Source organism: Carcharhinus amblyrhynchos, chromosome 16 (assembly GCF_965287045.1).
Source record: "Carcharhinus amblyrhynchos chromosome 16, sCarAmb.v2.hapA, whole genome shotgun sequence".
NCBI classification, from domain to species: Eukaryota; Metazoa; Chordata; class Chondrichthyes; order Carcharhiniformes; family Carcharhinidae; genus Carcharhinus; species Carcharhinus amblyrhynchos.
The window spans coordinates 48,566,031-48,582,083 of record NC_137339.1 but is presented as its reverse complement, the minus strand read 5'-3'; the positions used below and the strand labels follow the sequence as shown (position 1 = coordinate 48,582,083).

The 16,053-nt window shown below is 41.4% G+C and overlaps 1 protein-coding gene across 1 annotated transcript in view; it reads right to left on the bottom strand.

Annotated features, from left to right (window-relative positions):
* Positions 1-16,053, bottom strand: part of cdh22 (cadherin 22) — an 871,134-nt gene that overhangs the window by 693,093 nt on the left and 161,988 nt on the right. The window contains exon 2 of the mRNA XM_080205062.1: positions 4,626-5,030. Within this exon, the coding sequence (XP_080061188.1) occupies positions 4,626-4,847 (222 nt within the window). The 5' untranslated portion in view covers positions 4,848-5,030. The remainder of the gene's footprint in view (positions 1-4,625; positions 5,031-16,053) is intronic.

Here is a 16,053-nt window from a genome sequence, read left to right as displayed (position 1 = left end):
TGCAATGCAATACCTTAAAATGATGTTCATTGTAAAGACAACTGTGACAAAATAAATAGTAACACAAATTGAAGGGGATTCATTGCCAATTATAGGTGTAGCCATGTAAGGAGGATATGAGAGTCAATTGTTTATTTCTTTCATAATATATTCATTGAATTATTCTTCTGTTCACTTGTGCTTGTAGGCGAGAAAATACTGCAGAGTGGAAAGCTAAGAAGTATTAACCCGTTCTGAGTTGTCTTAATATAACCATGAATTGGCTACTGGTATCACAATAAGGTGACTCAATAGATTTCTCTGATTTGCTGCATAGCGAACATAGGCCGTTAATTAGTAAATCTAACATATGAAAGGATTCCTCCGGATGGTAGCTGGAACCACTTTGCCGGTCAGTAAATGTTTATCTTCATAACCTCATAAAATTCAAAGGGGCTTGGCTGCTAAATATAAATCTCTCAGTTTCAGCACAACTGATTGAAATGGCCCATGTGTCAGTTACCACCAATGAATGGCATGTTTTACTGATGAGGGGGTCTGCCTCCGCAAACAATAGGGTGAACTGATACAGTCAATAAAACAAATGAAAAGAAAATAGACAGTGAGTGGGATTTTCTGGTCGCGCTCAACCCAAGGTCGGAAGATCCCACCCATGGGCAACAGGCCTTTGCATGGTCCGTGTCCTGCCTGCCACAATTCCCTTGGCAGTCAGAACAGTAAAATTACCCCCAGTGAGTAAGGAGCAGAAAAGACAGGATATACTGAATAGAATGTGAATAGAGGCAAAATAGTGGAGCAGAAAGAGAATGGAGGAATTAAGAATTAGGGGAATATGATATGTATAAATTGAAATATTTTAGTAATAAGTCTCCACGTGAGCCCAGTAACTGCAGTCACATTGGAATGTGTTTCAGTCTTGCAATATGTGAGCTGAAAACAAATTAAAATAAGGACAAAATTATGTACAAAGGAACAATAAACATTTTAAAAATGTTTTTATTGTAATGAGGAGTATTATATAAAGCAGTTTGATAGGCAGACAGAGACTTGCAATGGAGATCAAGAAGTTAATGACATCTAAGGGTATGGGGAAACAGCAGTAATATCAAATTGAATCGTGGAACAGGCTCAAACGGCTGAATAGCCTACACCTGCTCTGAGTTTTTAATGTTTCTATGAACCTTCTAAAATGCAATGATCAATGTATGAAGTTGGTGCAGCTCCTGATAAAACTTTCCCTGAGCCAGGTATTTTCCCTCACTATCCCCTGGGCTGATAGATATCATGACATGTTTTCAGGTCTGGCTGTTGAGAAGGTGAGGGTGGGAAAACCCAGAGATATTTTACCTGATGAGGAATCCAAGGTATTTTGAACTGACTAAATCAAGAACTAAATGCAAGATTGTAGCTTTAAAGATAGTATGGGACAAAGACACTTCAGAAAGAGTTCTGCAACTTCGTGCAATTTTCAAATCACCATACTCTCCAACTTGAGACTGTGGAATTTTTCCTTTAGGGTCAGAAAGTGTCATTCAAGGCTGTTTGCTCCTACCTGCTGGGAGTGTTTCAGTAACATTGCCAGACATCATTTCCATTCACAGAGCTCAACATTCATCACAGCCAGAAAACTTTGATCATGATCAGTTGGGGCTGAATCAACGTAAGATGACCAAACTTTCTTTGGTAGCTCCAAGCATTCTACAGTATCGAGGTTCACTTTCATTCAATGTATGAGGGAATATGGTGCTGCAATAGCAACAAGATAATGTCTGTTAAACTCCTGATAGCCAGCTGGTAAAGGATGAAACCAGAGCCAATCATTACTTAGTTTAGATTTATTCACAGAGTGGAATGTTACCTCCTTAACCATTCTGCATTATCAGTAAAGTGTCTCTTTATATGAGCTCAGACAACAACTACATCAATGCCCTCCACTTGTATATAGTTACTCAGCTGATATACAATTAACAATGTTATTGTATCAGGAAATCCAAACGTTTACCTTGACACAAGACATTTAATGTAATATATCTTTCTGATGTGCTTCACAGGACAATTGTGTAGCAAATTATGACAAAATAGGGCAGCTGATCAATGGATTGGTCAAAGAGGTAGTTTTTAAGGAGGAAAGTGGTAGAAAGAAGTGGAAAGGTTGGGAGGGATTTCCGGAGTTTAGAATCCAGCTGAAGGTGATTGTAGAACGGTTAAAGTCAGGGATGCTTAAAAGGCCACAAAGGAGCCCAGATATTCTGGAGGGTTATCATGCTGAACAAAATACAAGGTCAGGCCATGATGGGATTTGAAACAGAGATGAGAATTTTTTTAAACCAGAAGCACTGCCTAACTTGAAATCAATGTAGGTCAATGAGTATGGTGGGGGTGATGGATGAAGTGGATTTGCTGTGATTTAGGATATAGACAGCAGAGTTTTGAATACAAGGTTTACTGTGGTAGCATGTGGAAGGCCAGCTGTGAGTACATTGGAATAGTCAGGTCTCAAGGTAACAATGGCATAGATGAGAGTTTCAGCAGCAGTTGAGTGGAGGCAGACATGGAGTCTAATGTTTTGTAAATCATTGCAATATTTTCAGTGCAGACTGTTGGTGTAGCCAGGGCATCATATAATGTTGATGCCTTATAATGCTAATTTCTACAGGAGGCTGAGTTTGATTGTTGAAAGGTCATATTTGAAATGGCAAATATCTGCTCCATTGTCCTGGTTGTTGTCTGAAATATCACAATGTGTGTCTTGATGAATTTTTTGACCTTGTTATTTCTAGATTTGCATTTCCATTTAGCCATCTTCTTCTAGTCTTTCTGCTAATTGAAACAGTTTTCTCTTGTAAGCTGTCTTATTCTAACTTCTCCATGCTTGTTTTTGACTACAGTGATTCTGTGCAAGGTCTTCAGTCTCCAGAATCAAATTAAATTTTGTTTACTGTCATGGAAGGAACATTCTTGGCCTTTGTTTGAAAGATCAAAGGTGTTGGGATGAAATCATTTTCTGTGTGAAGATTTTAATTGAAGAATCCCTCTTGGTTTCCCTTCATCTGACTGCACTTTTGTAACCTGGGCAGGAGTCATTTTAACCATGATCGCTGGTCAGAAACCCAAAGGAATTGGCTACAATGCCAATTTTACTTTTGCCCAGTAATAGTGTCCACTAGAGAAGTGAAATTAGACAAGTACAAAACATAGAGGCATAGAAAATGTGTGCAAGAGTAGGCCATTCGGCCTTTCAAGTCTATACCACCATTCAAAATGATCATGCACTTTCAGTATTCCACTCCTGGTTCCTCTCCATACCCCTTGATCTCTTTAGCCACAAGGGCCACGTCTAGCTCCCTCTTGAACATATCTAACAAATTGGCTTTCCATAGTAGAGAATTCCACAATTTTACAACTTTGAGTGAAGAGGTTCTGAATGTCTTACCTCTTATTCTTAGACATTGATCCCTGATTGTGCATTCCCTCAACATCGAGAACATTCTTCCCGCATCTAGCCTGTCCAGTTCCATCAGGATTTTACATGTTTTTATGAGATCCCCTCCTGTTCTTCTAAATTCCAGTGAGTACAAGCCCAGTTGATCCAGTCTTTCTTCTTATCATTCTAGGAATCAGTCTGATGATCCTTTGCTGAACTCCCTCAATAGCACAAATGTCCTTCATCTGGCTAGGAGATCAGAACTGCACACAATATCAAGGTGTGGCCTTACCAAGGCACTGTAAAACTGCAGCAAGACATCCTTACTCCTATACTGAAATCTCCTTGCTATGAAGGCCAGCATGCCATTAGCTTTTCTCACTGCCTGCTGTGTCTACATGCCAACCTTCAGACTGTTCCACTATGACACCCATGTAACGTTGCACTTCCCCTTGCCCTAAACTGCCACCATTCAGATAATAATCTTCCTTCCTGTTTATGCCACCAAAGTGGATAACCTTACATTTATCTACATTATAATGCATTTGCCAAGTATTTGCTCACTCAGCCAGACTGCCCAAGTCGCCCTGCAACCTCTTAGCATTTCCCACAGCATACAGTGTCATCTGCAAATTTGGAGATATTGCATTCAATTCCTTCATCCAAATCATTAATGTGTGTTGTGAATAGCTGGGATCCCCCCACTGAGTCCTGCAGTACCCCACTAGTTACTGTCTGCCACTCTGAAAAGGTCCTGTTTATTCCCGCTCTCTGCTTCCTGGCCTGCCAACTAGTTCTCGATCCATGTCAATGCATGGATTGCTGCATCTCATTCACTCCTATTTTTCAACTGGGCATATTGGCTTAAAATGCACTTGAGAAAAATGATTTTAAAAGAACGTACAGTTTTACATGAGGAAAGGACAGCTTGTGATGAATACAACAATGAATGGTTTCCTTCAATGACTATTACAAAAGTAATCCTGTTTAGTTTATCGCACTCTGTTGCTGAACTATGACTTGAGATTATTCTGACATATGCAGTTGTACAATTTTACATGAAAGTATAAAATTGTGGAGGAAGTCAGTTGTTCATGTCAAATAGCACCTCTTCCCACCACCCACCCACACCCGCCCCCTCCACCCCCCCCCCCCCACCCCCCACCCCCAGCAGATAATAGTATATATAACTTAAGCTCACCTTTCCAACATAGAGTGGCTCTGTTCCAGTGTACTCCTCTACAATGAAGAACTGGTTCCACACCCAGCCACGTTTTACACGACGATGGGCCACTAAGCTTGCTTTTGATTGCTCCATATTCCATTTTTGTTGTTGCAAACTCTTCTGGGTAGAATTTGTTCCACAGTAACATAATACACACAAAGCCACTGATGTGAGCCACAGAGAGGTGCGATTGACCATTTTACCTGGTCACGTGTCAATATATGTGAGTTCAGGTGAGTCGATACCTGGGCACAATGCCCATCAAAACACAAATCCTTAAAAGTCTCATTAATCCTCGGCGTTAATTGAGCATCAAATTCCAAATTTCCAAGTGGTGGTTCTCGCTTCTCAAACTACTTGTCCACAGATGTAACTGGGAACCTGAGAAAATAACAGGAGACACCATAAAATAGTATAACTAAACCATAGTCTACTAATAATGTCGATCCACACACACACTTTGCAACAAAGTCAAGACTTAAAAGTACTTAATTGGCTTTGAATTACTTCAGGATGACCTAAGGCCCTGAAAGACAGTTTCTAAATTGTAAGACTTCCTATTTCATATAAGTGGGTGGAGGAACATGCCTTGCAGGGAGCATGACAACCAAACTCTGGCATATTTGCTTGCCATCTCCCATGGTGGGGGACCTTATATGAAATTATCTATGAGACCAAAAAACCCATCCCTTTAAGATCAGCTGCAATGGCCAGCCATCTCACCTGTACTAACTCCCATCTTCCTTTGAGTTGCCTCTGTGCAGGTGGAACATTCTGCTCTCTCCATTGAAGAGCTTGGTGGCTAGGGACATTTAATCAAGTCGGAGAGTGGCAAGTGAGGATTCTACCACCACCCTGAATAACAAGTCCCTGCAGAATGAAGGGTTAACACCAGGAGCGTCTGATACTGATGTAATGATGATGCAATGTCACATGATTAAGAAATTGAAATTTACAATCTTATGTAGAATACTGAGATATATACAGATCTGTAAATAAACAAGAATGTTTTCAACATTGCCATAGATTATTGCTACAGATCGTGCGAAATGAATAGATGCACAGCACCATAGCAACACAATCAATACATCACTACAAAAATCTTCATGGCACCCCAAATCTAAGCTAAAACAGCCTTTGGACATTCTTCTCACCTGGCTACCAAATGAAGCCTTTAAGTAACATCCATTGGCCACTTAATGGCCTCAGCTGCCACCCCTGGTATTAACTGTGCAGTGGGCAGAGGAACATGCCTTGCAGGGAGCATGACAACCAAACTCTGGCATATTTGTTTGCCATCTCCCATGGTGGGGGACCTTGTTCAAATACATTCACTGACATCAGGAATTGGGAAGGCCACTGAGAGCCACTCCCCTGTCCTCGCTGCCAAGCCATTCTCAACCCATCTCCCACGGACCTCACCTCCAAAACTTACCTCTGGCCTAAGCGAACATTCTACCAATAATCTGAGTCTTCAAGTGGGTATTGTACTGACAGCAGCCACTGTCTCACCAGTGGCATGCTGGCAGCTCTCGGTGGGCAGAACTCCTATCCCTAAGATCCTTGATCCCGGTGAGGTGCCACTGGTGGCTTCTTAACTTCCTGATTAGCACAGTATGTGATGGTCCTTCCCAAAAAAAGGTCTCGCTGGCACTCCAGCCAATGGCATCATCTCCCCATCGTGTTCTCAATAGTCTCTTCAGTTCAATGACAGTACATTCAGTCCACTTTTCCACTATCCTTTGAATGAAACAATTTTGCCTATCTTCTTTTTCAATTTTCTCATTATTAGTCTGCACCTTTGGTCTTTGCACCCTTTTCCATAGCAACCAGTATTCCTGGATCAGATTTTATCAATTCCCTTCAATATCCAAATTATCAAATTCCGCAGAGGGAAATGAGAATACAATCTTATGTAGACTGATGATTTGAAATATTTCACATTCTTGGCTATTTCTACTGCAGAATATTCTTGGAACATATCCTGAACATTGCACTATTTTCACATCTTGAATGTACTGCTTACAGACTTGTTCAGTTTTGCTAAATAGGATTCCAATTACTCCTCCTCCTCCCTGTCAAATATCACAAGGCACTCTTACAGCACTAGCTGTGTTCATTGATTGCTCATACTTGGCTGTCAAATTTCTTACATTAATATCATATGCGTTGTCATTGGAAATTCGTTGTAGTACAAGCTCACAACCTGCTGATCCTTAACTGCCAGGAATCATGTTACATTGAGTGTCTGAGTGAAATTTTCAGCAGAGTTCATGAAATAACGTTCTTGCATTCAGGTTTCATCACCATCCAGTCATCGGGTCTGTTGAGATCCTTGATGATATATAAAAACCATTGCTCACAGCTGGTTCAGCCATCACAACAATGGTGATGCCAATGAAATAAATTCAGCTGATGCCTGCCCCCAGCACTGATCAAGATGATAAGGGAGATGCCTATAATCCTTACCTCATGGTCACAAGTAATTTTTGGGGGTAACATTATTTCAAGATGGAAGTGAAAGCCACCTGGTCCTGTCCATAACTCTGTACTTCACCAGCTGTTGGGGCAAGAGAAACTTCTGGTACTGTGATGCCAATGCCATTTCCTACCATAGAGAGCCAGCTTCGCTCAATGAGGAAGCAATTATTGGGAAAGTTTGAAGTGAGGGATTAGGGTTGATGGATGAGGGGATTGGGCATAGAAGGCTCAGGAAGGTGTGGGGGAGGGGAGGAGGTGAGAGCAGGAAATGGGTGAGAAGAAAATAACCATGACTCAGGATTTTCACAGGCAAGGAATATGGAAGAATCTTGATCTCAGGGAAAACAGACTATGAAATGCTTCACCATAATTATCTATTAACACAGCAACTTGAACAATATTTATTTGATTTGATATAATTGATATTATCTCTGATATTATTGTCACATGCATTAACATACAGTGAAAAGTATTGTTTCCTGCACGCTATACAGCCAAAGCATACTGTTCATAGAGAAGGAAACAAGAGAGTGAAGAATGTAGTGTTACAGTCATAGGTAGGATGTAGAGAAAGAGCAACTTAATGCAAGTAAGCCCATTCAAAAGTCTGACAGCAGCAGGGAAGAAGCTGTTCTTGAGTCAGTTGGTATGTGACCTCAGACTTTTGTATCTTTTTCCTGATAGAAGAGGGTGGAAGAGAGAATGTCCGGGGTGCGTGGGGTCCTTAATTATGCTGGCTGCTTTGCTGAGGCAGTGGGAAATATATACAGAGTCAATGAATGGGGGGCTGGTTTGGGTGATGGATTGGGCTACATTCACAACCTTTTGTAGTTTCTTGCAGCTTTAGGCAGAGCAGGAGCCATACCAAGCTGTGATACAACTAGAAAGAATGCTTTCTATGATGCACCTGTAAAAGTTGGTGAGAGTTGTGACATGCCAAAATTCTTCAGTCTTCTGAGAAAGTAAAGGCATTCTTAACTATAGTATCAGCACGGTGGGGGGCGGGGAGGGAGGGTGGGGTGGGGGGCGGGGAGGGAGGGTGGGGGGGTGGTGGGGGGAGGTGGCCAGGACAGGTTGTTGGTGATCCAGACACCTAAAAACTTGAAGCTCTTGACCCTTTCTACTTCATCTCCATTGATGTAGACAGGGGCACGTTCTCCACTACGCTTCCTGAAGTCGATGACAATCTTCTTTGTTTTGTCGACATTGAGAGAGAGATTACTGTTGCCGCAGTAGTTCACCAGATTCTCTATCTCATTCCTGTATTCTGTCTCGTCATTATTTGAGATCCAACCCACTATGGTGGTGTCGTCAGCAAGCTTGAAAATCGAATTGGAGGGGAATTTGGCCATGCAGTCATAGTTGTATAAGGAGTATAGTCAGGGGCTGAGAACATAGCCTTGTGGGGCTATTGAGGATGATCGTGGAGGAGGCGTTGTAGCCTTTTCTTACTGATTGTGGTCTGTGAGTTAGGAAGTTCAGAGTCCAGTCACAGAGCGATGTGCCAAGGCCCAGGCCACGGAGTTTGGAGATGAGTTTTGTGGGAATAATGGTGTTGAAGGCTGAGCTGTAGTCAGTAAATAGAAGTCTACCATAGGTGTCCTTGTTATCTAGGTGTTCCAGGGTTGAGTGCAGGGCTAAGTAGATGGTGTCTGCTGTGGACCTATTGTAGTGATAGACAAATGTAGTGAATCCAGGTAGTCCGGGAGGCTGGAATTGATTCGTGCCATGACTAGCCTTTCGAAGCACTTCATAATGATGGATGTCAGAGCCACCGACCGATAGTCATTAAGGCACGTTGCTTGGTTTTTCTTAGATACCGGGATGATGGTCGTCTTCTTGAAGCAGATAGGGACCTCAGATTGTTGTAAAGAGAGGTTGAAGATGTCTGCAATACTCCTGCTAGCTGATCCGCACAGGATCTGAGAGCTCGTCTGGGACCCCATCCAGGCCAGTTGTTTTCCGTGGGTTGACCTTCAAGAAAGCTGCTCTGACATCTGCGATGGTGACCCCAGATACAGGTTCATCCAGGACTCTCAGGGTGGAGGGCATGCTCAAAAGGAAATGGGGATAAATATTTGAAAAAAGGATAACTCTAAAAGGATTTGAGGGGAAAAGTGCTGAGAAGAGATAACAGCAACACTGGGGCACTGTCACTTGGTGAGACTTTCTTACCTTTGAATTATAAGATTTTGGGTTCAAAATTCATGACAAGGCTTAAGCACACAAAATCAAGTTTGTGTGCCAAAGAGAGAAGATGTGGATTTTAACTCTTTAAGAGGAAAAAGACTAAAAGACTATTGGGGACAATAGTTAATGAAATAATCTGGTATAGTGATCTGTTTAGCAGAGGGGTTACTGGAAGACTGAGTTTCGGGGATTCATTTATTTGCTCTGCAGTTGAAGGAACAGTGAATTTACAGTGTGGTTTTTGATGTCTCAGGGAGAGATGCGGGAGAAGCATTGAGTGAATGCTGAGGAATTGACTGGAAGAAAATGTGTCAGTCCCAAGCTAGAATCCTTCTTCTAGGCCTAGGGTTGCCTCGTCCCACTGAAAATGAACAAACTGATGGTTGGTCAGCTAAATCTCCCATGGTGATCCTGCCATGAAAATCCTGGCCTTTGTGTCAAGCTGGTGATAACTCTTCACTGATGCACCTGAGGGTGTTACCAGGTACATAGTGCCAGAGGGCCAGAGTACACCTCGGGAATGTTCCTCTCCCCCAGGAGCTATTCTCACCTGTGCACCCCCAGTGGGTCCATGTGACCAGGCTCCCATTTTTAAAAACCTATTGTAAACCTCATCTATGTGACATCATGCCAGCAAGGGAGAGATCCCAATATGGGGGTTGATAGGTGCGGAAGCCTTTTTATGGCACTATAATTTCTTTAAATGAGCTTCCTGACCTTTCTGAGTAGGAACTTTGTTACATCCACCAGCCAGGAGTGGGGGTGGTTGGGTGTTGGAGGGGTGGAGAGTTGGAATCTGAAAACAAGATTTCCATTTTCTGACTTTCACAGGATTTTGTGCCTACCTCGCCATTTGTACCTGTGGCGAACACAGATGCAAAGTCACAACTTTTATGTGAAAATGTGCTTCCAGGCATTATCCAAACCAATAATGAAGTTATTTTGTTATATTGTCCTTGGGCTGTTGTATTTCCTTTTGACTTAAACCTGTCAGCCATTTTGTCTTGTCAAACAAATAGCATGTCAGATTCTGTAAAGATGTCAAATTTTGTTCTCAGTTGTGGATTTATTTCATTAAGGACCAATATAGTTTCTGCGTGGAGCTTATTCGCCAGAACACAAAATACCATGAACGAGATACATATTAAGATATCATTTATAAATCTAAAGCTATGTCAGAACTCTTTTTCTGTTGCTGCCAGTTTGAATTATGATTCAATGCCTCACAGATCCTATCATTGGAAACATTTTTAATGGAGATTCGCGCATCTTTGAACAGAAAATAAATTCACCCGATAAAGTCAAACAGTTAACAAAGATGTAAAGTTGCATGTTTGACTGTACAGGGCAAAATAAAAGTTCCATTATCAATCTTATTCTTTAGAGTCTAATAGGCAGGTCGGGGCAGAGGGGGGAAGCAGTCACAGGTTAGAATTCTACACAATAACAGAAAATGCTGGAAACACTCAGCAGGTCTGACAGCATTTGTGGAGAGGGAATAGAACAAATCTTTCGAGTCTGGATGACCCTTCATCAGAGCTCGGATGAAGGGTCATCCAGATTCAAAATGCTAACTCTATTTTGCCTCCACAGATGCTGAGATTTTCCAGCATTTTCTGTTTTTGTTTCAGATTCCAGCATCCACAGTATTTCACTTTGATATACAAGGGGTTGGGGGAGTGGTGGGGTTGGGGGGGAAGGGAGTTCTATGCACCCTGATCTCTGGTCAGCTGGGTTTTGCCAGCATGCTTCGGCCCCACTCCATTGCATGATGGCTGGAACATGCCCCTTGATTTTTTTTTCGGCAGAGTGTTTTAAGATCTGGAGAGAAAATCAACCTGTTTCTCTGGAGCAAAGCATGCCAGTTTTCTCACCGCAAATACTTTGCCATTTTTTAGGAAGGTTTAGCCCAATGTTTTGAGTCTGGATGACCCTTCGAAGGCAAAAGAGGACATTTTGTGAAATGTGGAGCTGAGTGGCGCAGGCAAACGTCTCCTAAATCTACATTAAAAGCATGGTCCATTGCCGCCAATGCTTAATCCTTCCTCTCACAATCATGGGAAGAATGTTTTAAGTATTGATACTTGTGCCTAGTGAGTTCCAACAGGGTCATAATGATCCAAATCTATAGTCATGTGCCCAAAGCAAGAATTCAGTCTTTCCTGTTCGGGTCAATGTAGGTTAAATACAAAGCAGAATTCCAATCCTGTGTTCAACTCTAATCTTGGCAAGACATCTTCTCCCCCATTTCACAAGCGTGGCATTTCAATTTGCACATCATTTTTTTTCAGTTAGTTGAGTGAGCTAATTAGTCACACATTATGAGTAGTTTGATTTTTTCCTCTGGAGCTTCTGCTAGTTCAAACTCATCTGATAGCAATGACCTTAGACTTGGGTGTACAGAGCACAATTACAAAATTTATGGATAATACGAAACTGAAAATTCTGAACTGTGAGCAAGAGAGTGCAGAGCTTCAAAAGGACATATGGACAAATTGGTGGAGTGGACAGATTTATTTCAATAAATAAATTTGTTTTGATAGGAAGAATGCAGAGAGATCATACAAAAAATGGATGCAATTCTAAAGAGCTGCATGAACAAAGGGACTTGGTATATGTACATATGTCATTGTAGATGGCAGGACAGGCTGAGAGAGTTATTAATAAAGCACATAATATCCTAGACCTTGTTAATAGGGACATAGAGTATAAAAACAAGGAAATTATGTTAAACATGTCTCGAGTACTGGTTCAGTCTCAGCAGAAGTATTGTGTTTAGTTCTGGGCACCTCAGTGAATGTGAAAGAATTAGAGACAGTGTGCAAAAAATATTCACAAAAATGATTCCAGGGATGAAGAGCTTCATTTATGAAGATAGTTGGAGAAGAAGAGAAGGTAGAGAGGAGAATTGATAGAGATGTTCAAAATTATGTTGGACTGAATAAACAGGGAGAAACTGGTCCTATTGTTGAAAGAATCGAGAATTAGAGGGCACAGATTTAAAGATTTGTTAAAAGAAGCAAACATTTCATGAAGAAAATGTTTTCATCCCACAGGTGAAACATCAGCTCTGAACAGCCTTACTCTAAGATGTGTGTGGATTGTCATGTGATGTTAACTCAGCAAACAGGCAGAATAACACATGGAAATGTATTGTTGAACAGCAAGAAATGAAGCACCAGAGAGCTATTTTATAACTATCACACTAATGTATCACTGCCACTGATATCTGAACATTCAACAGAAAATGGGAATATTTAAGTCCAATCATTTTGGATGATTTAACACTGTTCTGCTGGCTCTTTATGATTAAACCAATCCTATTCTCAAAACTACTCGCCATGTAAATCCATAATTGCTGACACAAATTACATACTCCAATCTTTTACCCATTTTATAAATTGGTTAGTATTGTATTGTCGGTGCAGGCTAAAATCATTTGCAATCAGACTTCTCTGAGTGTCTTTCAATTTTTTGTGCAAACTTTATTACATCTTGTCTGTGCTGTGCACCATTTCCATGGAGAGAGAGTGGACTTATTCATTGGTTTAAGGATATAGATTTGGGATCAATTTATTTTAAAAAAGAGTTAGACGTGCTGATTGTAACTGAGGAAAAGGAAAGTCCACTTTGCTTTAACAACCCCTTTCTAGAGTTCAGGCAGTCACAAAGTATTTTACAATCAATGAAGTATACTTCAAGTGTAGTCGATAGGCAGGATTTTTCTCCCACTTTGCAGCATATTTCACGATGGCGAGACCTGGTGCCTGCTCACTAACAACAAGATCTTATAGTCCCGCTGTTGTCAATGGGGTTTCCTATTGAACACACTCGTTACTGCCAGGAAACCAGAGGTGGGGGTGCCTCATCGGCAGGGTCCCCACTAACATGAACGGGAGAAAGATTTCAGATGGTGTAATACACACTGCGATGTTGCAATGCTCAGATAATGTGTTTTATTGTGAAATCAGAACAGGAAATGTTAGGCATACTAAGTAGGTCTGGCATCATCTGTCAAGACAGAAACAGGATTAATGTTCGCTTTCTTCAGTTCTAATGAAAGGTCAACAATCTTCAACGTTAACCCTGTTTTGCTCACCACAGGTGCTGCCAGTCCTGCTGAGTATTTCCAGCATTTTCGATTTATTTTCGGATTTTCAGCACCCGCAGTATTTTTCTTTTGTATTTGTGTTTTTTACTGATGTTGGTTGAGGGATAAGTACCGGTCAAACCATCAGGATGAAGTTTCCTGCTCTCCTTTGAAATAAAACAATGGAAACTTTTACATCCTTCTGAGAGGGCAGAAGGGGTCTAGGTTTAAAAGCTCATCTGAATGGCAGACCTGGAACAGTGCAGCATTCTCTCAGTACTGCACAGGGGTAAATTCAAACCCACAACCTTCTGACTCCCAGCACTGAGTCACTTTGAAACTGAGATTTGAGTTTTTTAGTCTATACAGGACTTGAATATTGCTGAAAAGAGACTCATGTTGCTGAAGTTTTTCCAGCTTGCATTCATCAGGACATGATGAGTGCAAGATGGACAAGAAGGCCAAATTTCAAATGATCACACCAATTTATAATACAGGAGCAAAGGGTACTGACTGGTTGGCGAGTCATCTCTGATTGGCCGAGGCGTTGCCAAGGAGAAAGCAATGGGGAACTGTGGGCTCCCAAGTTTCCAGCTAATTCCTGAAAGGCCTGGATGTATTTCTTTATTTGCAGAGAATGTGTCCCTGCATAAATCGTTTCTAGCAAGTTTAACAGCAGAAGACCAAGAATACCAAATATCAGAGTACCAGTAGGGTGGTGTGTAAGGGGATGAAGAAGACTCTATTGCTGCTAGACTATGTATGAAGATGAGGTCCTCCTGAGCCTCCCATATCCAGAAGCCTGTGTATAGTCCATAACTGAATAGTAATGAGCATACAAAACAATGAGGAAAGGATCAAGCACAGGCCTACCACTGCTTCACTGTAGCTGGTAAGTGTAACTCATAGGGATAATCATGCAGTGGCCATTTATACTGTTAGTGACCTCAAAAATACTGGACATAAACATATCCAGTACCCGGCAGTAATTGGTCATTCCATTGTCGTAATTTTACTGCCTCATCCACCCAAGCCTCGTAAGATCCCACCAGAGGCCAATGGAGAATGCTATTCTGTAAGCCTCACCCACCCCAGTTCTATGTCACTGCACTAATAATTCAGAGGCTTGAGATTATATTCATGACACTGGAATTCAAATCCCACATGACAGCTGGGTGTTCAAATTCAATTAATTAATTAAATCTGGAATAATTGTGACCGTGAAACTAGTGTGTCATGGTTAAAAACTCATCTGGTTCACTAATGCCCTCTGGGAAAGTGAATCTGCCATCCTTACCCGGTCTGGTCTACATATCACTCCAAACCCCCAGCAGCCTGGATGATTCTTAATTACCCTCTCAAATGGTTTAGCAAGACTCTCTGTCATTAAGAGAATAGCTCACCACCACCTTTTCAGCAGCAGTTCGAGATAGATAATAAATACCAGCCTTGTCCATGAGACCTTGTGAATTAATTAAAAATGTGATTGATTCACAGGAAGCGCCACGCTGGACGAGTGTTTTATGGGAATCTAACTGGCATTCCCAGAAGCCATGCTTTGTAAAGTTAATTACTGCTGAGCTGAAATTAGTGTATTTACATCACCTGAATGTGACTTGGGCCAAAACCCTTTCAGAAATCAAAAATCACAAGTCAAAAATCACAAAGCAAATAAAAAAAAAACTGGATTAAATCAAAAGACAAAATGTTAGCTCCAGGTGCCGATCATGAGTAAAGCAACCATGGATACAGTTCAAAGGAAAAAATATTGTCACTTTAATGGGATAATTTTATCAGACATATCTGGAGCTCTCATGATAATATTTGAATTTTGAAGTTATGCAACTTTACTTTAAAATTGATAATTTTCCTTTCTCTTCCCATTTTTTAAAGCACAAAAATTGGATTTGGTGTTTTCTGGGAGCTAATAAAACTTTTATAGCTTACCTTATAACCTGAGCTTCACATGTGAGTCTGGGAAATGAGCTTCAATGGCCTAATAGTCTAGTATTTCACACCAAATCATGATGCTGTCTTTGGAGGACATCCATGCGGCTATATCGATGAGGAATTGTGATATTGTCATGAGTTACAATGTGGTCTTGTGGCTCAATGAGGAGCCTTCCTGCCTTTGAGAAAGAAGTGCTGGGTTCAATCCCACTCAAGGACTTGATGATCAAGGAAGGTTCATAGCAGAGTAAAACAGGTCAAATATTAGTCTGTAAATCTTTCCAACACAGGCCAATGCCAGATAGTAATTCCTGATCCACTATGCGATGGGAAGATTTATATATATCCATTGGGCCAGACTATGGGCGGGCTTTTCCAGTTCTGCAGAAGGTGAACCCCCACCACTGTGGAAGGATGGGTGAGCGACACAAAACACCATAGGCAATGGTGGGACTGGAAGATCCCACTGGTAGCCAAATACCAGTTGCTGCTGCCGTCGGAAAACACGCCACTGGAAGAGGCTGAAAAATCCCGCCTTACAATGTACATTTGGAAATGCTTGTTGTCGCAGCAGTTTGGACACTGATCTGTAACAGAACACCACCAATGAGTCATGATTATATTGAATGGCAGATTATATGGTGTTCTGATCGTATTTCTTATCTAGGGGTGGATACTCTTACTGATGGAAGA